Source organism: Micropterus dolomieu, linkage group LG20 (assembly GCF_021292245.1).
Source record: "Micropterus dolomieu isolate WLL.071019.BEF.003 ecotype Adirondacks linkage group LG20, ASM2129224v1, whole genome shotgun sequence".
Classification (NCBI taxonomy): Eukaryota; Metazoa; Chordata; class Actinopteri; order Centrarchiformes; family Centrarchidae; genus Micropterus; species Micropterus dolomieu.
In genome coordinates, this window is record NC_060169.1 from 32,418,176 (window position 1) to 32,444,410 (window position 26,235).

General features: G+C 40.9%; 2 protein-coding genes across 6 annotated transcripts in view; one reads left to right on the plus strand and one right to left on the minus strand.

Annotated features, from left to right (window-relative positions):
• itfg1 (integrin alpha FG-GAP repeat containing 1) overlaps positions 1-16,474 on the minus strand; it is a 171,127-nt gene extending 154,653 nt beyond the window's left edge. The window contains exons 1-6 of the mRNA XM_046032525.1: positions 16,085-16,474; positions 15,656-15,740; positions 15,319-15,449; positions 15,070-15,127; positions 13,713-13,790; positions 13,484-13,578 (exon numbers count right to left, since the gene is read on the minus strand). Of these exons, the coding sequence (XP_045888481.1) occupies positions 13,484-13,578; positions 13,713-13,790; positions 15,070-15,127; positions 15,319-15,449; positions 15,656-15,740; positions 16,085-16,262 (625 nt within the window). The 5' untranslated portion in view covers positions 16,263-16,474. The remainder of the gene's footprint in view (positions 1-13,483; positions 13,579-13,712; positions 13,791-15,069; positions 15,128-15,318; positions 15,450-15,655; positions 15,741-16,084) is intronic.
• A 270-nt stretch (positions 16,475-16,744) lies between these two features.
• Positions 16,745-26,235, plus strand: part of phkb (phosphorylase kinase, beta) — a 108,936-nt gene continuing 99,445 nt past the window's right edge. Inside the window, exons 1-3 of one of the 5 annotated variants that reach the window (XM_046032173.1) lie at positions 16,745-16,871; positions 18,001-18,110; positions 19,492-19,578. In XM_046032173.1, coding sequence (XP_045888129.1) covers positions 18,056-18,110; positions 19,492-19,578 — 142 coding nt within the window. In that variant the 5' untranslated portion in view covers positions 16,745-16,871; positions 18,001-18,055. Of the gene's footprint in view, positions 16,872-18,000; positions 18,111-19,491; positions 19,579-21,094; positions 21,225-22,351; positions 22,370-26,235 lie in introns of those variants that run through there. The other 4 variants (XM_046032177.1, XM_046032172.1, XM_046032174.1 and 1 more) reach the window with 4 other exon arrangements.

The following is a 26,235-nucleotide window of genomic DNA, read 5'->3' on the forward strand; positions in this document are numbered from 1 at the left end:
AGATCAAAGCTTAAAAATAAGGGCGATAGAGCCTTTGCAGTGGGCGCTCCCATCCTATGGAACAGCCTCCCCGTGCATATTAAAGCTGCACAGACCCTACAAACGTTTAAATCGCTGCTTAAGACGCACCTTTTGGCAGCAGCTTTTAACCTTCGTTAATGTACTTTCTGATGTTTTAAAGTGTTGTTGTTTTGTTTCCCAGAGATTCACTTTAGATGTAGTAATTTTTGTAAATGTTATTTATGTATTTGACATTGACCCTGTTCAGCACTTTGGTCAATTGTTTTTCAAGAGGTGGTATTCTGCTTTTTGGCTTTTTCCCCTCTCCTTTATTGAGTTATCTCTCTTTTTTGTGCATGTAATAGGTTTGCAAAGTGAAAAAGCCCAAAGTCCAGCCCAAAGGGAGTTCCCATCTCCCACAGAAAGCTCTGCTCTGAACTGCCTGAAAACAGCTCGTTTGTGGTCCAGCGCTTCACTTCCTTTACTTGTGATGTCACAATGAAAACGCGTCATAAAGCTTGCCAAGCGGCTAGCGGGGTCAGGCACGCCCTCAAACCAATCCAATCCACTTTATTTATTTAGCATAATTTAAAAGACAACAAGGTTACCAAAGTGCTTTACAGAGATCATATAAATAAAAACAAAACAAATAACACCAACACTGACAGCGACAACGAAGACCACAGCAGCCCTCATGGTGAATTCAAAGCCAGGAAAAAAAAAATAATGTTTTTAAACAAGATTTAAAGGTGTGGAGGTTGGGCGCCACTTTAATGTGAGGAGGTAAGTCATTCCACAGTTTGGGGCCAACTGCTGAAAAAGAGCGATCGCCCCTGGCAACCAAGCTAGTCTGAGCGGAGGCCCTTTGGCTCGACTCTCCTTTGTTTGGGTTTCCATTGTAGAAATGTTGTACCTGTACCTGCTTCCAGGTACTTTTTTTGTTATCACCTCACCTCCGTTGAGGTTCCAAGCAAGCTGAGGGAAACTAAAATGTAACGTGAAAACAGACAGACTGCTGATTGGTCAGAGAGAATATTCACAATTCACCGCATCATCATTGCGTGCACCAGACAGAGGCCAGCAACAGAAAGTTTTACAGTTTCGTATGGAATTTCATCACTAAATCCACTTCTGAGAAGTTTTGAGGTGAGAAATCAGCTGTGTAGATTTCGAATATTGACAGTTTTACGAGAAGCGATGGCCGAACAAAAATGTGCTTGAATATTGTCAGAGTTGAGGAGCTCTGCAATTGGCTGCGGGTGATGCCTGTGCCAACCCGCGGGAGGAGCGTGTGAGACCAGTCAGCCGCCCGCTCACAGAGCCCTCTGCTCCCGCCGTCACACAGACCGCTGCAGCAACAACGACAGAGGAAAACACAGCTGGAAGGTTTTCATACCGCTTATCTGTCTTTACATTCTGAGGAATGTTGAAACGTTTTAACTATCGGATATCATACATAACATACTGTACAGGTGAATAAACGAATAATGTACTCCCCCCCCCCTCAGAGCCTATTCATTTTGAAAATGCAGAACATTGATGATGGAAAAACTGATGAGAGAAAGTTCATTACAATATAAGAAAACAACTCCATTTTAAACCTCCATCTCTCTCTTCTTTTTCCCTGAGACTTTTTCTCCTTCACACTCCAAACCCTGTCCATGCTTTCTTTAGTCTGGAGGGGCTATCAGAGGCACCAACAGCAACAGCAGAATCATTACAACCCCCTCCTTGTACCTGTAAAAGGCCTTGCAGCAGCACTAGTGGTGGTTTATCCAGGCTGCAGAGCAAAGTGGATCTGACAGCCAGCACCGCGACTGCTACATTAGTGTCTGATATGCTATGTGTGTTTGTGCATGTCTACTGTCACCTCACTCATCTTCACCATGCTCCAAGACATTAGGGTTATGTGCATCTGTGCATGTGTTAATGGGGCAACTGAAGTTTACATTTTGAAAAAAAAAATTTGAATGAAAGGATGAGTGCAGAGTAGGAAAGAGGAAAAAGATGAGATAGAGACACACACACAGATGAAGTGATAAAAAAGAAAAAGACAGACAGCGCTAAGCCTCTCTTTTCTTCAGGTCTCTAATGCCCCCAAGCAGGTTATTTGTTAGCCTGTTACTCAGCAAACAAACTGTGACTCCTATCCCCTGTTGGCTGTCAAAGAGACACACATACATATAAATACATATAAATGCACAAACATGTGCATAGTCGTCAGACACACAGTTGTGTGCTCAATCCCCTGGGGGCTGCTGGAGAGATGGGCTCAAGGAAGGCCGGCATGCCGACTGATCTCATTGCTCTGTAAATCGGGGTTAAGGGACAAATGTCCACTTTGTGTGCTGTTTGCATTTGAGTTGTTATGCGTGTGTGATGGTGTTTGAATGAGGCTGACAGTAACCAGGCAGAATGAGAAGGATGAAAGCGCAAAGTGTATGCGCCTGCTCTTCCTCGCTTCTGTGTTTGTGTGCCTTGTGTATATTTGTCCATAGTCCTGCTATAAAGCTATCCTGCAGCCTATCAGTCAAGCCCTCTGTGTTCATCTGTTTGCATCAATTTGTTCCCCCTGCCTTTAACCCCCGAACTGATCCATGCTTCAGCTGGACAGAGGGAGGGCCCTTGGCATTCTGAGGGAAATGTCACAGCCGTCACCAGTGAAACAGATACTATGCCTCCAACAGACATGCGAGGGGTTGCCTGGCTCACTCTCAGCATGGAGGGAGCAGAGAGACGCAAGTCGATAAGGTTAGTCTAAAAAAATATGCAGACCATCAAGTCCAATCTATTGACAGCATACAAAGCGATACGAATTGGACAAAGTCAGATCATTAGCCCAAAATCTTCTGTTTACTGAAACAAGCAAAGCCAGATCTTATGAGCTGCAGTACAAAAACTTCCATTAATGTGACTCAGCCTGAAAGAATCACTATCATATTTTAAGTTTCAAGAAGAGCAAAAGTACGATCCTGATTCTGTCAGGCTGAGATCCTCAGGAAGGTCACCCCGCAGCTGTTGGGAACCGACAGCAAAAAGCTGCTAACCTTTACCCTTTCACAGCGATACAGGAATAGCTTGAAGGTGTCTGCCTGAAAGCCTCAGGCTGCAAAGACCACAGGCTCAATAATATAACATAACTGGACAGCAGTCTACGCACAGCCTAAAAGTAATCAGTACAACCGAACAATTCTAAAACAAACCAACCTATGACAAGATGCTTAAATGGGTGTAGTTCTAAGTCAGCCAAAAAGGCCATGACAGGGCTGAATTAAGTGAACACATTTACAATATTCTCTGTATTGCTGATGACATGACTGGACAAGCTTTTTAGTACATTTCTCTGAATTTATAGCAAAATGCTCAATGTCATTGTCCCTTTTAGGAGGTGTGAAAGGAGTCTGTGTGAGGTTGAAGCCAAATCTTCACTGGCCACTCTCCATTGATATGTGGCCCTGTCCCTCTGCTAGCAAGGAACCATCGAACTGTGAAACAAGCTTTTCCAAACTTGCCCAAAGCCCACGAAGACGATTTACTATAGTGTCAAAAGGAGGAGCAGAAGAAAACCTTTTAAAAACTACATTTGTACTGCCACCTTGTCGGCTGAGAAAGAACAGCCAGGTTAAGCTGTGCCATACACTTTGCTTGTTAATGCAGTGAAATATTAAATTTTGTCCCCCTCAAATGTCTGACAGCGGCTGAGAGGGTTGAAATATTCTATTCAGATATTCTTTTCTCTTTCAGAGATTTTTTTCTCAGAGGCTTCATCATCGGTGGCTTAATAGTAGTTGCCATAGGGGTGGGTCATAGTGACGGTATCTGTAATTATAAAATCACCATACCACAACCACACAAATGTGCACCAGTAGACACTGCTTACACACTGATCTTAGCTCAGACATGCTCATTTGCACATTGCACTAATACACAAACACACACATGAACATCAATAAACTGTATGTTACAACCTGATGTTAGTTCTGATGTGCACACAGTCACATTAACAAACCCAAAAGCCTCCCTCACATAACCACCACACCAAATGTACACACACACACACACACACACACACACACACGATAAAATGCAGAATCCAGGCCAGGAACAAAGTGAAAAGCTCTGCAGAATAAATCCGTCTCTAAGCCAATATGTAGCCCTACTCCACACTGTGTGACTTCCACCCCGATCTATCAAAACGGCTCATTCACAAACATGGCAACACACACCAGTGCAGAATGGAGCAATGCTATTCCCGGAAGAAATAATCTTCTAAAACCATTACAGGGAACAACGTAGGTGCCGTAGCTATAGGGAGGATTATGGCCAAACCCTCTCATACACACACATTTTCCATCCTATTTTGCTCAATTTCTTTATGCCGCACATGTGCGTATGTGTAAATAGAAACTGCTCACGGAACTACTGTAACAAGCATAGTAAAGCTCATTCCACGGACTGGAACGAGTGTGTTTGTGTGTGCTCATCAGTGGTGTGTGCAACATCAAGACTGACGAGCATAGCATTAGCACTGAACACACTTGATTTGTCTACTGTATGTGTGTCTATTTGTGTAAACCAATTACATTTACAGAGGGCACATCACATATTAAGATTGTTGTAAAAAACTCACTTGGCCTTGCATCAGAAAGTACAGATATAAACCTGAAATAATGCAGACTGCGATGACAGCGCTTATCAAGCCAACCATGTTTGTGCCTTCAGAAAAAAAAAAACCCATACAAATGGCACGTCCTGGTGTTCTGTGGGCCTAAGGTGTATGAAACTATGTGAAGCCAACATCTTAGGTTCAAGTTTCACATGGATATGGGGCGGGATCAGAAAGAATACATTATATGTGGGTGTACTAGATGCTGTGACAAACAGATCACATTCACTACTTTCATTCACTTTAAAAGAGACCTATTATGCTTTTCCATATTTTATGACTTATCTACAATGTTACAAAGTTGGATGTTCATGTTAAATATGGCCAAAGCTTCAAATAATGAGGTAAAGTTATTTAAAAGAAATCCCTGTGAGCCAAAACCTCAGATTTCCTCCGATTCTGAATGCTGCTTTCAACAGCTTTTTCTACTAATGGCTCCGTTTGACGACACACGGAGCTTATCGGAGCTGGTATTCCATATATGCACAGCTACGCTCAGTCGGTGTACACTCAGGCTGTCTGTATGCTCAACAGCAACAACAGCCTGGTAACATGCTTCAGGTCTTGGCCAATCTGAAGACAGTGGGCTTTGAGAGGGGGGCCTTAAAGAGACAGGAGCATCTACATCTTGTTTCAGAGAGAGGCTGAAATGAAGGCCTACATGAAGGGCCAGTCTAAAATAGAAAATTATTTTTTTTAAACTTTGAATCATGCAACGCTGCCATACAGGAGTCACAGAACTGTTGTCAATGCGTCCTTCTCCAACTCAACTGCTGATTCATACGAACATGTTTTTGTATGAATTATAGCAACATGTTTGATATACAGATAAGCACGGAGGTTTCTGTGCAAAAGTCAGGCGCTTCTTGCACAAAATGTAACCAGTGGATCAGCCATGCGTAATTTTGGCTCGACAGTGCACAAAAGTCATCAGAGGATATTGAAGACCACTAACTGTCGTGGATTACAGAGCTGTTAAAAATCACTCATTAATCTTTCTTCTGCCTGGCTGGCATTGATGCCACAACAGAATGAAAAAGTTGGTTTGTGTTATTTTAGAGAGGTTCATATGGGTGTGCCATTCCCAAATACAGAGACCAAAATATTATGGAATACGGGTATGGTGATCAGTCAACCTGCTCTGAGGAGGCAGGTGGCGGACCACGGGAGATTCGCTCATTATTGGCACCAAGATTGCACTGCCACACCCTCTATCGCTCTACCCTCTCCTCCCACTGGGGTGCAAAGCAAGTCACCAAGATACCAAACCAGTGCAGTTGAGGAATTAAAATTAAAATAACAGTTCCCCCGGTGCGACACTGTGTGCGTCCCCTACATTGAGCCATGTTTGTGGTGCTATAAAGCTATACTTATGCACAGTAGTGCTTTGAGTTAAATGCTAACATCAGAATGCTAACGTGCTTACATTAGTTTTCATCAACGTATTTTTATGCGCATTTTGAAGTATAGCATTTGAAAAGGTTGATGGAAACGGCAACATTTCTGACGTATGAACATTTAACTCACATGACTGAACAGCTGTTTCTTTGTCTTTGTCTCCGGACAACATGAAACATGGCCAGAACTAGCTGACATTAAAGTACAGTTGCTCACCAATTCAGGAATAAGAACCTATTCCTGAAGACATCTCTCCATTTTTCTCAGATCCGTGGTCCACAGTTTTGTTTCTGGTTTGCAAACTCTACTGCTGGTTTATTACAGCTGTGGGGAACGTCACCTTCCGACGAAACTACACTTTGTGTAGCCTAGTTTATTTGCTCCAGTTGATGGAAACGCGCCTAATTTGCAACATTTACAAAGTTTTCCTAAAGTTTGCTTGACATTAGTCAGAAACAAGGCTAATGTTCTCCATCCTATTTTAGTGTTTTAGCATGCCACAAATTTCTAATCACTGACCGAAGAGCTGAGTCTGATAAGAACGGTATTAGTTTTGCAGATACTTGAAGAAACTGAAGTGTTGGATTACATCTTCTGGGAAGTATTTCTGTCTGTAGAAAGTTTTGAGCCAATCCATGAACATTACAACTTACTGGTTGTGTTAGAGGAAATGTCATGATTGTCAATGATTACCAAAGTCAGTAGGCTTTATCTATGAATGTGTACAAAATGTCATGGCAATCCATCCTAATGGTGGACCGCCCAACAGACAGAACGGCATTGCTATCTATTGATTTTTTTTTTTTTTTTGTTCAAGATCAGACATTATTTGTTTTTACAAATACCTTGGTGCAGGTTGCTGTAAATTAAACAGAAGCAACTCACATGTAGTTTTCTTCTAAACGAGGGAATTTATTTTGGGACAGAACATGGGGAGATAACATTAGGCTACGTTTACAGTGCTGTGCCTATCAGAGAGGAAATGCTCTGCCTCATTTATCCCTATCATTCATTTATCAGCAAAAACACCTGTGCATACCAAAATAAACACAGTATCTTTTTTGCCCACTTGACGCTGCGCCAGCATTCCTGGAGGCGGAGATGCTACAAAAGACACACCTCAAAGGGCTAGTGCATTGCAACAGCCGCTCCTAACAAGCCTATGAGCTTCCTCCAAATCTCTATAAAAACAGGGAAATTTAAAATGTAGCAGTGAATGCAACAGATTTGTTAATGAAGATGTAAGGTACATGTGGCTGAGGCTGCTGAGGGTTTAGCCCTGGGATATGTTCCTTTCTGTTTCGGTAGGGGAATGTGTACACTGAAAACACAACTAATTATGGTTTTGTTTTGGCCTTCTATCCACACTACACAAGCTATTTTTCCACCACTGAGAAATGCTGGCCCAAGTGGCTAAATTTGTGTGCGGAAACTTAACTTTCCAAAAATGCTGGCTCATTATTGTCAGTTTGTCAGGCTTTCAAAAACATGGCCAAAGGACTTGCACAAATCAGACACTTAATAGCCTGAGATTTTCTCTGCAATAATTTTGGGTTAATATAGTTAATCACACAACACAGACGCTATCTTTGACATATCTTTGTTTCTTTTAGGAGGCTGCTGCATAAGTATGTAATACTTTTATTTGATCCAGAGCCTCATTGCATCAACCCATGAATGTTTTGGGGCAATGAATCAGAGTGTCTGTCTGACAGGGCTTTATTTATGAGCCTGTTGGTTGTAGTACTGATTTTGATGGCAGCATATCATTCAATTTATCTCTGAACTAGGCTTGTACTGTATATGAGAGGTCCCTTTGGATTATTGGATAAAAGGAACAGAAACATATGCTGTAAACTCAATGTCTACGCAGAGAGAAAGACAAGAGTAGGGACGCAATAAAGCATCATCATCATCATCATCTGTTATTATTATTATCATCATTACTACTATTATTATTATTATTACTACTACAGAAAGGAACTGCCATTACTATCATTTAAAATTCCTGCGATATCCTTCCTCAGTGGGTGAATGTCTCTCGCTGTGATGGTGCCCCAATTACCAAAATGACTATTAAAAATGTCTCACTCTGTCATCCAAATGTAAACTTAATCCCTGTATAATCAATTCTTCTTCTTGGCCAACCTTGTTAGGTGGCAAATCTGTTCTGCTCCCCCACCCCATCACCACATTATTAGTCAGACAATCAACAAGCCACTTCAACACAGAGCTGGTTTAATTGGATGCTGCACTGAGCATTACCATGCCCGTTGCCTAGCAATGAATCATTTTGCCAGTATTGCTGTCTTTGTGCATGTTTTTCCCAAAATGCCATCTATAATTATTTTGCAATTACTACCTTTTCCTTCAAGAGAGTTCTTCTCATGCTTCCTGCCTAGCGGTGCTCTTTCTGAATTTATATGCTGCGATATGGCCCCAGCAGGTTACCAAGATCCTGTATTGGACACAGATCTAATATTGGTGAATACTCCCAATTCAAATGATAAGAACACCTCCTGTGGTCATTTGGCTTTCATGATTACAGAGGCTTTGAGGGCCATTGAAGCAACTGCTCACCTCAGCCATCTATTGTATGAATCTGAACCTCAGGGCTGTCCCGCAAAAGCCGCTTTCCTGCTAATTAGTTGTCACTGCGCTGAGATGGAACCAAAACAGAAAAACTACATCTACAAAGCCAGCTCATTGCTTAATGATATATTTGCTTTTGTGGTGCAAAGACAGCAATATACTGTACATAAAACTTTTTCCATGGCAGCCCTGTTTCTCCATGCTAGGCTAACTGTTAAGCTTTGGGTAACTGGGCCAAAATGATGAAGATGTGTTTTACTTTTATAGAGGAAAATGCCAGTGGATCCATGCGAAGGGCTACAAACCACAGTCTCCTAAACTTTTGATATTTTATCCATTCATCGTCCTGTCTTTCCTTACACTCTCGACTACTGACACTGTGTAAGTATTATTGAAACAAAATGATGACATTTGATGACAAAAGTCATACAATGAGCTGAAAAAAAAACTTCCTTGAAGAGACCTGATATCCCTTATTGTGTAAAGGACAGACACAGAATAACCGGAAAACAAAAGAGCACAAACACAAAGCTGTTATGAATGTGTCGCGTTTAGAGTCACTGGCTGGAGGAGGACGTTAGAAACAAAAGAGATTATGAGCCACATGCAGTACGTCGCGCCAGGCTGGTTGGCTAGAGAGTCCAATAAGCGGGCTAAATGAGTCCTTGACACCGGCCAGGAAACAATTCCAGACTTCTTTTTTTTTTTTTATCCTCGCTGTAAGTGCTGATGCAGTGAGGTCAGACAATACACTATCATGGGACTGTTTACAGCTATGACACTGGATTGAGATTGGAGTCGTGACATGGCCTTGAAACAGCTCTCATCCTCTTTGGACCACACTAACAAAATACTGCACTGTATTACTGAAGTGCTAGGTGAGAATGGGGACCTTTGCTCAAAATGATGAGAAGGAAGGTGTCCCACCATTTAATGGTATTTTCCATTATAAATTATTATAAATTATTATATATATATATATATATAATAATTTATTACTAGTCTCAATTTGTTTTGTCATCTAGTGTTCTCCCGTGTAACTTCACTTTGGCCTGTGATTAACTTGTGATTAGCAGATGCAGCCAGGGCCCTTCCCTGTACAGTCATTATAGACAACACTCAGCAAGACGGTCCACACTTAGACTTGTAATTCCCCATTAGCCAAAGGACCAAAAAAAACTTGAACCTGAACTTTATCATTACACAGAAACGTTGTGGCCCCCAGTATCTGCCAGATCCCTTATAAGACCTCTGTGTGATTTAAAAAACTCTCCTTTTTTCCCCCCCATTTATCCAATTTGCATTTTCAAGTGCAAATTGCCCACAGTAACTCAACACTGAGAGTAAGGTGTTGACTGAAGTCATTTGGAAGCTGTAGTTCGCAGTAATGTTGGGTTGTATGGTCTTATTTTAAGGAGTATTTCCAATATTAATATACCCACATTTTTTTAGGCTGTGGTCATGATATTAGAAACCTTATTAACTACTGTATGGCTAACACTATCTAAATACCATGAAGACAATACGAATCTTCACGAACATGAATGGCAGTAGAAAAGCCTCCAACTGTACTTGACTAGCAGGACCCAGACTATCTTTAAAACTCACTTTCTCCCTGCTTAAGCCACACTGTGATGCTCCAGCCGGTAACGCTTAGAGGAGCAGGTGGTCACAGCAGACAGCGTGCTGAGCCATGCTGAAGACTCACCCACCGCCTTGCTCACCCCCCTCCGCCCTCATCTTTCCTACCATCCTTTTCTTTTCAAATCATTAATCCGACCACTCATCCTCTCCGACTTGGCTTTATTTCTCTGTCACTTCCTGCCTTCTTTCCTTTTTTCTCTCTCTCCCTCCATCTGCATGTCCCCACAGATGGTGACAGCCAAAGAGTCTGACATCCAAAGATGCACAGCAGGGTGTGCCACCCCTCCCCCGGTTCTCCTCCTCAGGCTCTGTTGTTCCTGCAGCACATTCACCCACACCAAACTAAACGCAGCTGAACGCACTTAAGAAGTCACAAGGATTTAATGATCACTGTCCTTGTGCGTTTGTGTGTAGGGGAAAGGAAGCGTGCAGAGCCTTTCAAGACAGGCTGACATGCAGACCATCGCTCTGACTGATCTGTTGTAGAGTACTTGATAGAGCAGTAAAAACCATTGATGCCCATACAAAAGTCAATCTGTACTAAAACCAAAACGCCCAAAATTGCTACCAGTATTTCTTTAAGTCTGCCACAAAAAGTAGAAGTTTATTGACTTTATTCTAATCCCTAAACAGATTAAATATGAATTAAAATCTGCTCCGGTTAAACTGTGACAGCCCTGGGAATAAAACCACACAGCGCAAAAAGATACCTGCAGTGAGTATGACATGACTAAATCCTCTCCGATTACCTTAAACACAAGGATTAGTTTCCAGAGAAAAAAAAAATCCTCCCATAAGTCTAAGTGACAGCGCTACACTTTGTGGGCAGAAGGACCTGAGTGAGATGCTGTAAAACAAGAACGCAGCGATTTCTCCATTCACTGGCAAAGAAAATTTCATTCTCTCTTAGTCAACTTGAAAATTGGTGGCATTAAATATATGTTTTGGTCTCTTGTCTGGTTCCTGGAGTCCCCTCAGGAGAAACTTTGTGGAATGTACTTCAGGAAGCAATTCCGGTGAATATCAAGTTTACAACGACACCACTTGTGCATCCTCTGAGATTTTTGTTGCATTGGTCTGGTGAGAATGTATAAACCAGGCACAATGTAGCCATTGTCACACAACCTGCGTTTGTTTCTACTGCACCTGTACTATCTTTTCCACTAAAGCAGTGGGGCAGAAGGACCAACCGCTGTCTCGCTAGATTATTTTCTCTAAGAAATGAGAGCTTAGAAATGATTTGCAGCCAGCTCTGGAGGGCTGGGGTGGGAGCTGGTCTGGTAACGGTCTCGTTCACTACTGCGCCAACTCTCCTCTATTCATTTAATGATAATGACTTTGAAAAGTCATTAGATGTAATTGTGACCATCATCGTGACCAATCATTATTAGTGCCACTTTTCCCATTATTGTCTGTACCACAAGTGAAGTGCACTCGCCTACCAAACATAAGTGCATAAAAATTACGCTTGTCCTGGTATCCAAAGCAAAGTCACCTTTTCACTGACACATATCCAAAATGCTCTGCTTTGTATAACACACAAGCGGAACCCAGAACCAAAGCCTGACAGGTTCTTAAAAGTTCAGGTTATGGATCCTGTAGAGTAGAAAAAAGAGCTATGCAACTGGTTAGTCGACCCATAAGGTCCTCTTACTTTGATGCAGCAATGTTTGATGCTTCCTGATGTTCACCTCAGATAAAGCATTATCTGTTAGCTATGAAACTAGTGTGTGAATACTGAGGCAAGTCTGTGATGTGTGAGATGCCATGAGTGTGGAAAGGAGCACATTTCAGTTTCAGAACTGATAGGATAAGTTATAAATCTGAAATGAATATCAAACATTCAGGCAAAAACTGTATGGAGTAAAATGAGGAAACATATGCTTTTCTTCAATAGTGTTATAGCTTCAATTTGTACGTTAGTACGACATTGCAGATTACATTTGGGACTTTCTGGTGTATACCTTTTGAGAGGAGACCTGTATGATCAAAAAGTACCACTTGCGCTACAGCCATGTCGGTCTCATGTAATTAAATGTGCAGAATTTTCAGCCTCCCAGCCTCCCAAAGCGCTGATACCCCATAGGATTTGTCATTTTACCACTGGTTGTTCTTTGTTCCATTTTTGTGTCTTGTATCTCAATCCGGAACTTAATTCTCCAAACACATTAATAACAGTTATTGATCCATGTAGGGGAACACTGAAAGCCCACAGTGGAGGAACAAACTGCACAATAAAAGAAGGTGGTGGGGATTTAGGTCTCAGTTGTAATGAATCAATGGCACAATGTGCAGTCAAGAATGTGAGGTGCAACGTACACAGAGGCGCCATACAGACTATGTGACTGTATTAGGGGCGGCTATGGCTCAAGGAAGTAGAGGGGGTTACCAGTTAATCAAAAGATTGGCGGTTCAATCCCCTCCCCTCCTCCGGCATGGTGAAGTGTCCTTGGGCAAGATACCTGGTGGCTGTTCCACCACTCTATGTGTGTGAATGCAGTTAAAAAGTGCTTCAAGTGGTCGCAAAGACTAGAAAGGCACATATAGAGAGCATTTACATATTAGCCCAGCAGTAGGCTTTGTAATAACTTGATGAGGACGTTTTAGTAGGGAAGATGCTTGCTACCACAGTCACTTAAACCTTGTCCTTCCATTATAGGATGGCCTTTTATACTCACTCACTCGGCCTGCTGTCCTAATACAGAAAACTCTTTGTTTTAAAAGAGTTTTGGCCTATCAGTAATGTCAGAAATTTGTACAGCTAAACAGAGAGCTGGACTTCCAATTATTAATTTAAGAATTGTGTCCAGAGTTCAAGCGTGAGGCAATGAAAGGAAACACTTGGATAGAAATTAAGAAGGAATTCTGGTTTGATTCCAAGATGTTTTCGGCATAATTTGTTATATGTCCTAGAGCAGGAAGGCCCTTTTAGTACAACAGTGAGAGAAACAGCAGACAAAAACTGGTTTAGCAGGTTACAAGAACACTTGAAATCTGCCGATAACAAACTAAAAGGTTTTGTCAGTTTTAATAAGGGTTTTACAAAATACATGTGAAAATACATAGATGTGATTTGATTGTTGTGCACAGCTTCCCTGAAGAGTATGCTGTGTGCTCTAAAAAACCAAAGCATGTTACATTTGTTTCTCATGGTTAGACGTTGCTTAAACATAACTGACTCACCAGCGGTGAAGTCCTTGTTGAGGTCAATGAAAGCGTTAGAGTGAGGGATGCGCATGTTGACAGGTAAACTCAGTGCCTTGCGACACACTGGAATCCTAAATGGGAGAAAAACCATGAGGCGACAGTGAGATTCAAACACTCTTTTAGAACATTTTAGAAAGTAATTCACTGTATAAGAGCATTAGAAATAAACATAGGGAATTCTAAGGGTTTGAGAAGATTACATTACCTGTTGGTGAGATAGCAGACTTCGGTGGAATGGGGTTCGGGGACTCCAAAAATGTCTGGGATCATGTCCCCATTGAAACTGAGGGGAGATTTTTTTTTGTCAATGAAATGAAATTACTTCATTAAACACACTGGGGTAACAGCAGGGATAGGCAGTATTAAAATTAAAATACGTCAAATACAAAATGGCTTCATATTTTGTAACAAAATACTCTAGTGTTTTGTATTTTGCAGTTCAAAAATACTGTAAAATACTTTGTGAGAAGTCTATGTGATGAGATCATTAAAATGCTGCCTCTGATTGGTGCCTACTGTAATTTGCCCAGAACAAGAAAATTGATCCAGACTCCAAGGTGAGTCACAGTCAAGGTGAAAAACGTGTAGGTTTCCACAGCTCTCATTCTTTTCTCTATTTTTTTAGCATATATGGCTACAATTCTTAACAGTTCCTGTTAAGTTTTGGTGTTCTTTTTAGTAGCCTAGGCTAAATCCTTTATCAGTGAACAATTTCACAGTTAAAGTTAGTTTGCAACTTCCAGTCTATGTTAAGTTTTCAACTGTTGTGCACTAAAAAACATTATGTGTGTTTCAGAGTTGAGCAAAGTGTTAGCTAACATTAAACTGTTGGTTTCTGGGGGATCACAGTGAAATGTGAATATTTGATTGGTTAACTGGTTGACTGTCAGATTTATTGCTTGACTCATTCGGCAGAGAAAAGCTTTTGCTCTCATTGTCCACTTAATCTGCCGAGTCAGTGTACTGGTGAAGGCACAGAATAGGCCAATAGAGGTTTGCAAAGTGATTTTGTGTATCTTGAAAAATTATTTTTTTTGTATTTTTGAAATACATAAATACAGTAGTTCATTTTGATTCATGGCGTGGTTGCTGTACTTGAAATTAGGGTAATTGGTATTTTATTTTAAAATACAGTTTTAATGTATTTTTGCCCATCCCTGGGTAACAGTGCATCAGGTACATACTGTGCAATAAATATCATGTTCAGTTTTGTCGATACAGTCAGTGTAGGTCCACTTCTAAGGTCATTTTTTAGGACATAGTCAGTAGTGGTTGTCCACATCAGTGTCCATAAATAAGGGGGGAGGGGGGCGTTATTATGCATTATGCTGGCATCTTGAATCTTATTTAAGACGGGATATATATAATATATAACAATAAAAAACTAATCATACGTGTGTTTTGACATGGTATAATATTTAAAATACATGTTTAATTGGAAACATTCAAATCTAGCTAAACTAAACTCCATGAGGCGCATTACTTTTACTTTCGATGACCAGCATTATAAGAAAACTATTCAAATAAGAGTTTATGTGAACACTATTGAGATTGATACTTACTCCATAACAAGAGGTTGATCTATAAAGGTCTTGTTCAGCTTGAGGCTCCCACTTATATCTGCAGAAAATGAACAGTTGGTACTTCGTTCTAATGTCAACAACTATGAACAAAGTTAAATTAAATGTTCAGATGGACACAAAAAAAAAAACAACAACTAATAAGGGCGTTCTTTTCTTTTTGTCTTGTAACAAAAATGGACATGAAATTAAGCTCAATCCCCGGCTGATGAGCTTCTACTAGAGCTGTACCTAATGTCTGGTTGTGCCCCCAGAAGATGTAAACAGTTGTTGGCTCGGACTTGATCTCAGTAGTAAGAAGGACATCCATCTGAGAGTCTCCATCATAGTCTCCGGGAACCACACTGGTGATGATGGTGTCCCTGAACAGAAAGATTGCCCATTAAAATAAGAGCCAATGACATGGTGCTCCTGCTTTTTGCTCTGCCCTTACATGTAACTATTCCCTCCTAAAGAACAAACAAAACCACCCTGCAACGTGAGTCACCTCCTCAGTGCTGACGAACAAAAGGAAAATTGGGACATCACATGTCACAAATATGAAAATAGCACTGAAAGTCACGCATACCTTGGAAAATTGTCCTTAGTGATGTGAACTTTGGGCTTGAAGTAAGGTGTTTTCACGTCAGCCAAGAATATCACCACTTCCGACTCTGAAACAGTAAGAAGTTAACATAGGTATCAATGCTAAATCAATTACAGCTCATATAATCTCCACCACAGTCTTCAGCCGTTTTCAAAAAGATAATGCAAATGAAACAGAACCACAGAAGCATATTTTTAGACAAGCAGTAGGCCAACTTATAGGTAAATCTTTATAGAAATATAGCGGTGAATGTTCGTCAGGGTAACTTTACAGTTGGATCCGTTATTATCGCGACATTCCTTAATTAAAAATTAGCACTACATATTTTTAAGACACTGACGACACGCATAATTTGTGCAAGCAGTAAACGTTAATTAGCTAACAGGGAAGAGTACTGAAGCATTAACATACGCTCTCGGATGATGAAGATGTCGGTCTGTTTATCCGAGTAAAAATCTCCAAACGCTGCCACCGTCCCATAATTTTCGGCACCGAAAAGATCGGCTGTTACATCCTGAAGCGCAAATGTGTTATACCGCCCCACAAAAAATAAAGAAAATGCCAAAATATTAAATCTGAATATCCACATCCTTCTGCTAGCTAGTGCAACTCCTCACAACAACACTAACTGCAATACGGCATACAGCTTTATGGCAGGGTGAAATAGCAGCTTCTTTTGATTAAAAAGATGCGTTACATTAAATATCAATTTTGAATTTAGTTATCTGAGCTGCTATTTAGACATAGGTGGAAGGAATGCATTGCAATAAAGGTAAGAAATGCAATATTAGCGTTTCCTTGTTTACGTTAGTGTCGTGATCACGGGTGTTTTGACAGGTGACAGATGTGTCAAATTATTGAGAGTTAGCTAGGTCTAAATCGGAAGTGAAGTAAGTTTACCTTCAGAATAAATGTGTATAACGTTCACCAAGCTGGAAAATGGGAGAGTGAACACATTATAACTAATAATATACGAAATACATACTCATTAATATTACGTTGCCAAACTGTGTTAATTGTCTTTTAAAAGGCTCATGACGATGGCTAGACAGGGAGGCGCACGGCCTCTCTTTTATTTTGAATGAGGACACCGGAAATCCTTTAACTTTCGAGCAAATTTGACACAGTGTAAACATGGCGAGCCTGGCAGAAGTCGGATGGAAACTCCTGGAATTCAAAGCGCGATCAAAAAGATCAGGTCTGACTTATTACTTTGCACGACATCGTACAGTGTGCCACGCCCGAATGTTTCTGTTGTGCCCGTGCTTGTGTGAGACTGTCTGTTTGTAAAGCCACTGAACACGGGGGTTAGATTTGACTTGCCCATTTAATTTGTCCACTGCAGTGACGGTAGAAGCATGAAAGGTCAGAGGTGTAAATGTGCAGCACTCAGGGGCTATTTTAAGGGCTTCTCACCAGGTCTGCTTTCGCTGTTACATCTCCCCCGTAGTTAACTGTACTGTGCGCGCTGCATGAGCATAGACTGTATAAAACAGTGCATGAGGCTTGAATAGAGGGCCTGTGGAAGCTGGCAGACTGTGCCATTCTTGTAATTAGCCAGCCTGGAACTCGAGGGAAATTGATATGATTATAAAACTCAGACAGCTGATATAAAACGTAAGGATAGAAACGTCACAGCGGTTATTTGTCACCACATGTAGGAGCACCATTATTTTTAGTGATACAAATGAGAACCATGATCAGGTCTTTCCCAACCCTCTCACTTTGGGGTACCACCCACATATGGGTACCACAGACACGTGATCTTAAACGTAGTCAGCTATTGGACCTCTATTTTCAGGTTGTAACTTTTTGTCCTAGGTATAGATTTCATAAAATAGCACCTCCATAGAGACTCTAGTGGTTTAATAATAACTGCTACAAGGCAGCTTGCAAAGAGAATTGAAGGGCAATCTTACTGCAAATATTATGGCTTTTCTATTAAAAAAAAGGCTCATGCGTTCTCCTAGTTTTCTTTTGACAGATTATTAACTCAGTAGTATGCCTGAAGCATTCGTAGATCCATAGCATTTTGAAGTGAATGTTATGGCGCATAATATGCAATGACAAGTCAAGTAGTGTCCCAGTTTAGTTTTGTAGTCATTCTGCTGAAGTCCTTCTCATCATTCCATTACCATCATATAGCAATTCCTCATGACTCTGTATCTCTCAAGAGTTGAAATAATTTGGAATCCTAAGCACATACAATGCACTGTAAGTCCTTGCATGTTGTTCATGATTATCATTACATCACGGTGTAATTCATTGATTCATGCATGTCGAAATCTAAGTGTGTGCTGCTAACTCCTGCTTGTGAATTGCTGTAGATTTGTGATTTAGCTGAGAGAGAGAGACGATTGGCCTTAATTTCAACTTTTGAGAATGGCCGAGTCAGTGGCTGCAATTACCCGGCCTCATCGGAAAGTTCTCAGACTTGGTAAGTAGTGGCGGCAGATCAGAGAAAAAACAATGCCAATGTCAGCCACACACAGAAGGCCAGCGAGGACACGGGTAAAGACAATCATTTTGTCATCTGAATGTGAGAAGCTTGTTATAGTCACATAACTAACATAAATATTTCTTGATATGTTGTGAACCAGAAAGCACAAATAGGCTTATTTCCTCTCCATTTTCTCATCGTCTTGAAATAAATAGTTTGTGACATCTGTATCTTTATCCATTTTTTCATACCCGTTGCTTTATTTCCTGAGTATGATGCAGCCAACTATGTCCAGATCAAAGCAGGATTATTTTCTGATAGGAGAAAGTATGTTTCACGCTTTAGCACTCTTGTGTGGCAAAGTAGTGTCATATTACCCATAATCTACTGTGAGCTTATACTGATGTAAGCTATGCGAATAAGCCACAGTTAGCATAAAAGACCAGTAATAATGAAGTCATATAGCCTACGGCATCTACAATAGTGTTTGAGGTCTGTATGACTGAAGTTAGTCATGGGACTGTTTAAAACTGCCAAACAACGACTGCCCACAAATGTCTGATCTCATGTTAGAAATTAAAGTAGGAATATTGGACTTCCTCTATGCTCTTTTAGAGTGTTATCTTTAAAAAGAGATGGATTGGCTTTGTCCCCGGCAACTTTTAAGCTGATGGAAATTATGCTAATTTCAGCCAGAATGTGAATTTTTCAGTACCTGTGGTATTGACCCAAGGTCGAACCTATTAAAATGCAAATCTCAGCAAAGTGAAAAGTGTCTGAAAATGGAGAAAGTCTAACAGATAGGAGTTTCCCTCAAACTCTCTCAGCTCAGAGGAAAATGTTAGGAAATATCTGGTGACGAGCCACATAACCATTTGAATTTGTAGCTTTGGGTCTGAATTTTGTTTTGTGTGCTGAGCCCTTTGTGATGTTCGGTGTTGAAGTACGAAAAGCAGAATTTACAGATGGCATGTGTCTATTGTTTTTTTAATTTTCTCTGCTTCTTATTTTCTCATGAGTAATTGCAAAAAAGAACATTTAATGATAAAATAAAGCTAATGACAAGATATTTGTAGACCTTTTTCATCTACATATTGGACTGAATGAAATAAGACTATTGTCTTCAATATTGAAAATACTGAAAAATCACCAAGTAACTCTAAGATGATTTTTTTTTACCTTACCCTGCCACCAGTTAAGTCATTAAGGCATAATGTTATTGAAGGTGAGGAGACAGGATTGAGTCTCACTTTTAAAGATTTAGTCAGGATTCATGAGACAACTAAGGCATGAATTTTGGAAAAAGATGTTGTAGGTCAACATTTTAAAACGGTAAGACTTTGTAAAGTTTGTGTGTAACAGATGTGTCCTTCATCAGGTTCCATCTATGAACCTCTCAAGCTGTCCACACTCCCGCGTGAGGATGAGCCCCTATGGGAGAAGCTGGACCGCTACTACAGTGCTGGTAAGTACACGTATTCATTGTTGACAATCTGACAGTAGTATGAGCCAGGGATGACCTAAAATTTAGAGCTGTAGGTATATAATGCAAAGCTATTCCTTGGGAATAGTGATTACATCTTGCACACATTCAGTATTGTTCAGAGGAAAAATTGTTCTCGGCTGCCAAGACAAAAGTGAGGCGTGGGGATCCCCGGATGTTACAGAAATAGAAAAACAACACAACCATCATGCACTGACCTGAATTCAATGCTACGCAACAGTACCCTGGCCTGGCTTGGCTTGGCCCTGCACTCGACTCAGCTGGTAGTGTTTGTGTGTGGGAAGCCAGTGAGGGATCATGTCAGAGTTGCTGCACTCGATAATCTTACTGGTATCAGGGTTTTTTCAACAAGGATAGGAAGGTGGACACACACATGAACCTTTGCCTGCATTATGACCTGGTCACAGCGGATACTGACAGAGAAGCTCATGACCTGTTTAAATTGAGTGTAAGCAGTGAGCAATTTGAGCAAAATGACCAAAAAGCATCCCCCTTGTTAACCTGCCACCCCCACTCTCCATTCCCTAGTGGAAAAGAGGGGGCAGAGGGCTTGTTTAGTAGTTAGAATATGTCTGCCTAATTCATTGATCCTCCATGAGGTTTGAGGACTGAGGTTTGTGCAAGTTAGAATCTCCGACCATGGCTCTGAAATATCAGGTAACTGAGCTGTGTATCGATAAATCCGTGGTGCTGAAGGAGCGGAGGGATTTGTAATTGCGATTTTATTTCTCCAAGTCTCGCCCTTCTGTCAGTTTTGTCTTGGATCTCTCATTTATATACTATAAAATCTCATTTCTGTCTACCTATAGAGTAGTGTCACCTTCATGATTAAAGTGACAGGTAGCAATGTGTAGCTACGGATCATAGAGACACACAGCTGCCTGTTGAAATCCTATAATATTCCTGGAATATTGCAATGATCATTCAGTAGCGCCTGTGCTGCTGAAAATACATCCCCAGACCAAGCCAGCTCTGTAACAAAATAATGACGTGACTTCAGATATAGGTTTTACTACAGATGATTGGTGTAACCTGGGAGTGGAGCAGGTCATGCGCTCAGCTCCTAGTATTTCTCCTAAGCATTATTAAAATGCTGGTGGAGTGGGGGGGGGTGCTCCCATCGGGCCATCCCGCTATTAAAAATGAATCACAGTAAAGGAATACATGTTAAGGAATACGGTCAACATACCTGAACAACACTTGATTAAAATGCTGTTAACATCATGCCAGCATTTACAAAAATGTCTCAAGTCACTAGTTTGAAACTAGCTAGTGATTACTAAGAGCTAATAAAGGGCACAAACTTAGTGATTTACAAATAGCTGCTGCAACCCAATCCAGGTGATGATTCTACTGTAGCTGGCTTAATCAGTAAATGAGTTTCCAGCCTCACTGCAGGAGAGATAAATACACATTAGTACTGATTACTAAATGACCTGCAGCTGCGACTGCCAGTGCTACTTCCCACATCACACATGAAGAAATCACAACTAAACATATAGCATCCTCAATTTTGGACTCCACTATGATCGCCAGTTTGGGATTTAAACAACGTAAAACCAGCTTTAGTATAGGAGTGAAAATTCCATTGGAAAACATTTAATGTGGTATGACGTGTATTGCTGTGTATTGCTGTCATAAATGCCTGTGTGACTGAGCCATTAGGCTGGCAGAGGGTTGAACACCAAATTAGAAATGTTAGCTAATATCTGTCAAATTTGGGGCTGCAGTGCCAGTATACCCACTACAAATGGTTTGTTTAATGATAGACCTTTTTCATGGCAGAGGTTTTGACTTGTCATTTAATAAAAATCACAAGGGGTAACTAATAGCATTAATGATGGTTCTGCTAGGTGTGCCAGTAAGTAATGCCAGCTCGCACAGTAGCGAGGCCCTGGCACAGCAGCACCTAGAGTTCAGTTTAGTGGGCAGAACGCAGGAGCATGTGTTTCCACTGGCTGTGTGATTCTGGTAATACAGCTCAGGAGGCTGTCCCCGGTGATCAGTGCTGATTTTGCCACTGTGGACATAAGCTTGGCTTTTCTCAGTTGCTTATGTTGGAGTCACAAACAATTACAATTCAGTAGAGCAGACAAATCTTGACATGCTCTTAGGAGGAGTTTCTGAGCTTTTAGTACATTCATATTTGATGATAAACTATGTCCAGATTTGCCCACAGTATTGTGTGTAGCTGTAGAAATCTACCTTCATTTATAATTACTGGTATGCAATAGTGTAAAAATGACACATAACACATGTCATGCCTCCATGGAGCTTGCCACTGCTTCTTAACCCGTGACATTTAAGGGATCACAGAACATATAAAAAGCGTGGCCATCTCCTTGCAGTGGCCTTGAACTAAGCTATTTAAAGGAACTAAATTGGTAATTTTCCAGCTGCAATTTGGCAGAAGTGCACTTAAAACTGCCTTCAAACTAGGCTAAAGGATCCCGTGGCATTTTACTGTGGAGGTGCCCCGCCTCTCCTAACAATAAAGAGCCGATCCACTAACTTCAGAAGAAATGTTTACCCTTTAATGAAATATATTAAGCTTCAGGGAAAACGCACACAGCAAAGGCCACCATAGTCCATCATCTTGTACTTAAATTGATCATGAGATAAGACGATTCAGGATCGGTCCTCACTTTGCGGTACTGCGGTCGAGCTGCACTTCCCGTTGCTGCAGAAACGCCATGCTGAAGTTAGTGTGATAATCGCACATATTACCCAACAGAGTGTGCATCAAGTTGAAGTAAGTTTACAGTTAGATATTGAATTTTTGGAGTTGTGTCAACACTGTAGGTCTGTGGTGATTGCGTCAACGATGAAGTGGCCGGACGGAGAGTCAACAAGTTAGTAGTTGCTGGAAGAAGCGGGTGTGAAGGGGCCATCGCTAGATCATAGGTGCACAACCTGTAACCTAGAGATGCCTCTGTCTAAACAATTTTACATGTCCCTCAGTGTATATAGAATTTCTGAAAATACAGGGGGCTAATATAGCTTTATACTGCAGACTGATATAAATTTCATAAGGGCTGTAAACAGTGGGAAAGAAAAACAACATTTACTGAGACAACCAAGACAGACAAATCACAGCTCTGGGTCAGGATTTGGCTCAGGCAGTGGATTTACTTAAGGCTTTATAAACTACAGCTTTTGCCAGCTGTAAGCTATTGTATTTTTGTGTGTTTTGTTGTTTCATTCTACAATTTATACAGAGTGAAGCAGAAGGTAAATGCCTCTAACCCAGGTGTGGATTGAGGGATTGGTAATGCGTCCTGTGTGAAAGCGTCTTGTTCTGGGCTGGATGCACTGTTTTCTCACATGAACACACTTCTGGCAGATATGACACAGCCCATTGGTCTGCCCTGATGGAGGCTGGGCAGCTTGTGTGTGTGTGTGTGTGTGTGTGTGTTGTGTGCCATCAGTGTACAGTTGCTGGGTATTCATTAGGCTGCATTTGTATGTGTGTTTAGAAAATGACAGAAGACAATAAACAGAGCTGAGTGTGCAACAGGTGTAGCTCTCATTTGGAGCTGATTTGCTGCTATCAGCGAGCACAGCGTCGCCTCCAGCATCAGCTGCGTTGAAACCCCATAGATTTACGGAGAAAAGCCTCTGCCAGATTGCACTATGTCGAAAACGCGGCGTTGAACACTGGGCTTGTTTAATTGTTGTGTTGGGTGGCGGCTGGGAGCGCTTGTCCAATTCTAGCGGGGAACAAAGCCAGCATTGTTATCGCCAGCACCCAGACCTGCCTGCCAATATACCTGCTTTCTTTCCGTTTCAGGGAAGAAAAGGGGTGGAGAGGGGTGAGGTTGAGGTAAGCGGTATTAAGCTCACAATGCTGTTGTGATAGGGGACTTGTTTTCCCGTTATCAAGAAAGGAATACCAGAGGAAAGTTTACCTCCATCTCTCATAGTTCCTCACTCCATTATCCCCCTCTCTCTTGCTCTTTTCTCCCCTCTCCGTTCATTCCCTCACCTCTCTGTGGTTTCTTATTTATGTGGCAATGTGGCCACACTCCATTGACTCAGCCTGCGTCCTGATAATACTGCAGGCAAAAGGCGCTATCACTCTGGCTCACAACGATTAAGGAATGGAGAAAATGTGCTTTTTTTTATAGACATTATGAGCAAAAACACAAGCTTAGCTCGGCTGTTTTTTCATTGTTCATTGTTGCTGCTCTTTCTTTCCTTCTGTCTTTTATATATATATATTTTTTTAAATATTCTCACTTTCCCTTGCCTCATCTTTTGTTGTGTATAGCCAGTGTAAGCCAGTTCAAGTCAGCCTTGTTGGCAGGTCACCGCCATCAGGGTTGCCTGAGAAAACAGTTTTCTTCAAATACCCTGGAAACTAAGTTAACTAATAAGCTTTGTTTCAGTGTTTCAATTAGCGTAATCTAACTATGACTCTCAAAACGTTCCTTTTTCTTGATATGTGGATTTAATATAGTCATGGATATTGTTTCAGAAAAAAACAAAACAAAGTCAAAGTAACAATACAACCTGTCACCACGGTAAAGAGTAAATGTTATTTTATTTTTTTTAGCAGTAACTCACTTCACAGTGTTTTTAGTGGTTTTTGATCAGATTCTAAACGTCATGTCTTGAGATTGATCTTCTCTTCTCATCTCCCTTTTGCAAAGAAAGCAAATCAGCATATTTCCCAAAGTGATTCTCCTACAAGAACAACATTGCTTTGTTAGCTGTCTTTACTCTGTCAGCATTTTTGTGGTTCACAACAAGTGGTTTTTTTGTGGCCTCGCCAATGCATTTGTTTTTCCATTTAATAGTAACTCATGTCACAGATGTTATATTGCAGGCAACACTGTGACAGCATCAGCAGGAGTAGACGGAGAAGTTATGGTTAAGACTGGCATGAACGATGAATATCACAGTTGGTGTAATTCCATTTTTTCCATCTGCTGTGGGAATCTTTCCATCTTTCCTCGCTCTTATTTGTTTTCTCTTTTCAATCTGTCTCTCTGTATTTTTTTCCCCCTTCTCATCATCTTCTCTCATTTTCTCCACCCTGTCGGTGCAGTGAAATGGCCCATTGTAAAAGAGCAGACTGTGTGCGTCTGAGACATTAGCTGCTGATTTAGTGGGACATTAGCTTGATGGATGGCTAGGCAGAAAACTCTCAACAACAGTTGATTTGCATCCAGAGAAACTTGCAGTCTGAGACTGAACAACGTTCAGCACTCATCTTTTATGTTCTGCATCTAATGATGACTTCCACAGCACTGTGTCATAGAAGATGAAAGTTTGTCCTTCACAGTTCCAAACTGAGCAGTATCAGAGCACCTCAACTAATTTCATCCTGGGCTTTTTTTTGCAAAATACATTTGGTGTCAATTCAGATTATAAAGACAGATTTCTATATCGACTTAACTGAAGTTACAGTAGATGAGATATAGAGCCTTTGTGCGAAAATGAAATTATTGGGCAATATATGAAATCAAATTATATTATTAAATTTCCTTTAACCTTCCTATGACTGCAGTTTATTTTCAATGCTTAAAATGCAGCAGACATTTACACTTTAGACTTTAGGACGTTGTTGTTTTTGTTTTCTTTTCACAGCATATTATATATTATCATGGTTCCCTTTGTTAGAATACTGTCACTGCAGGATGTGACATGTTCGCAAAATGGTCAGTTAAATTTGAGCCAATTATTGACAGTGCTTGAGTTTGTCATACAAAAACTGACATCAAAGTTAATATTTAAAAATTTATAATATAATGAATTGGGAAGGGATTGCTGTGTGTGTGTGTGTATGTCTAAGCATGTGCACTTTATATACTCAATGCAGAGAGCAAGTGTCCTTACAAGGGCACAAAAATGAATAAATCAGTAAGTCTATTTGTCTTTGCACATGAGCCACTTTATAGTCATGCAGTTACTTTAAGTCGAGGGTTACATGCAGAATGAGCCAGTAGAATGTCCTCAGACTAGTTATAATACAAATTAGTGTTTTCATGTGTGCATGCATCACCCTTTAATTAGTGTGATACTTGGAGGTGGATTATATTAATATTCTGCCTAATTCACCCCGTCGACCTCTTTATCTCACTGCCAATTTGACTGTCGCCTTCAATTGACCGATACACGCCCAAACATGCACACACAAACACACGTATATACACAGATAGACTGACATTCCCATCCCCCGTCTCTCTCCCAGTGCCCGTTACTTTCACTCTTCTTGCTCACAGAGACACATACATCCACACACACATAGTTTCTCTCTCTGTCTCTCTCTCTTGTTCCCTCATCTCAGTCTCCTTCCGTCTCTCTTATCAGTCTCTTCCTCTCTTTCTTTCTTTGTAACAAACGACAGAGCAGAATGGATGTCCCCTTCATTTGCACCGGCATAATGTTCTGATGAAAAATGAAGTGATCCCTCCAGACAGATTAGTCATCAGTGAGGGGACCTCTGCAGGAGAGGAGAATGTGTGTGTGTGTGTGTGTGTGTGTGTGTGTTTGTGCATGTGTGTGAAACAGATAAATTACTTTCCCGGAGGCCTTCTGTTTGAGTGTGTAATATTTCAGCATATATTATTGGAGGGTTACGATCTGTTCGCATTAAGAGCTTTCATCCGTTGT